The sequence below is a fragment of the Eurypyga helias genome, unplaced genomic scaffold (assembly GCF_000690775.1).
Source record: "Eurypyga helias isolate BGI_N326 unplaced genomic scaffold, ASM69077v1 scaffold27337, whole genome shotgun sequence".
Taxonomy (NCBI): domain Eukaryota; kingdom Metazoa; phylum Chordata; class Aves; order Eurypygiformes; family Eurypygidae; genus Eurypyga; species Eurypyga helias.
The window spans coordinates 2,251-2,647 of record NW_010261487.1 but is presented as its reverse complement, the minus strand read 5'-3'; the positions used below and the strand labels follow the sequence as shown (position 1 = coordinate 2,647).

General features: G+C 42.1%; 1 protein-coding gene across 1 annotated transcript in view; it reads right to left on the bottom strand.

Annotated features, from left to right (window-relative positions):
- Positions 1-222: 222 nt before the first annotated feature.
- The window catches only part of LOC104512428 (histone-lysine N-methyltransferase SETMAR), a 1,870-nt gene continuing 1,695 nt past the window's right edge, over positions 223-397 (bottom strand). The window contains 1 exon segment of the mRNA XM_010155398.1: positions 223-397. This exon segment is cut by the window's right edge and continues 13 nt beyond it. Within this exon segment, the coding sequence (XP_010153700.1) occupies positions 223-397 (175 nt within the window).

Here is a 397-nt window from a genome sequence, read left to right as displayed (position 1 = left end):
AGTGTTACAGTTCATTTTTTCTGAAAGTGCTCCTTCGTACCATCCACCTCAAAACAACCTGTAGGATGTTGCATGAATTTAATTCTCAAATCTTGTCCTTTGGCTGTTACTCAAAGCCACGTGAGCTTCCTTGGTGGAACACACAATCAGGAGTTTTTATTTAACTGCAATTTCACTGCTGAAGAAAATGGTGGGGTTTAGGTATGCTTAGGGACTGAAAAGCTACGGAGAGCTCCCTGAACAAGCAGCTGGTGTGGGAAAGAGGGAGCTGTCCCAAGGTAAGAAGGAAGCACATGTGCGCGAACCACAGTAGCAAGGTTTTCTCCATCTGTTATCACCCTCTGAAGATTTTTGTTCTCTGTTAGTTATTGATAAGTTATGGAATTTTCCAGAATAA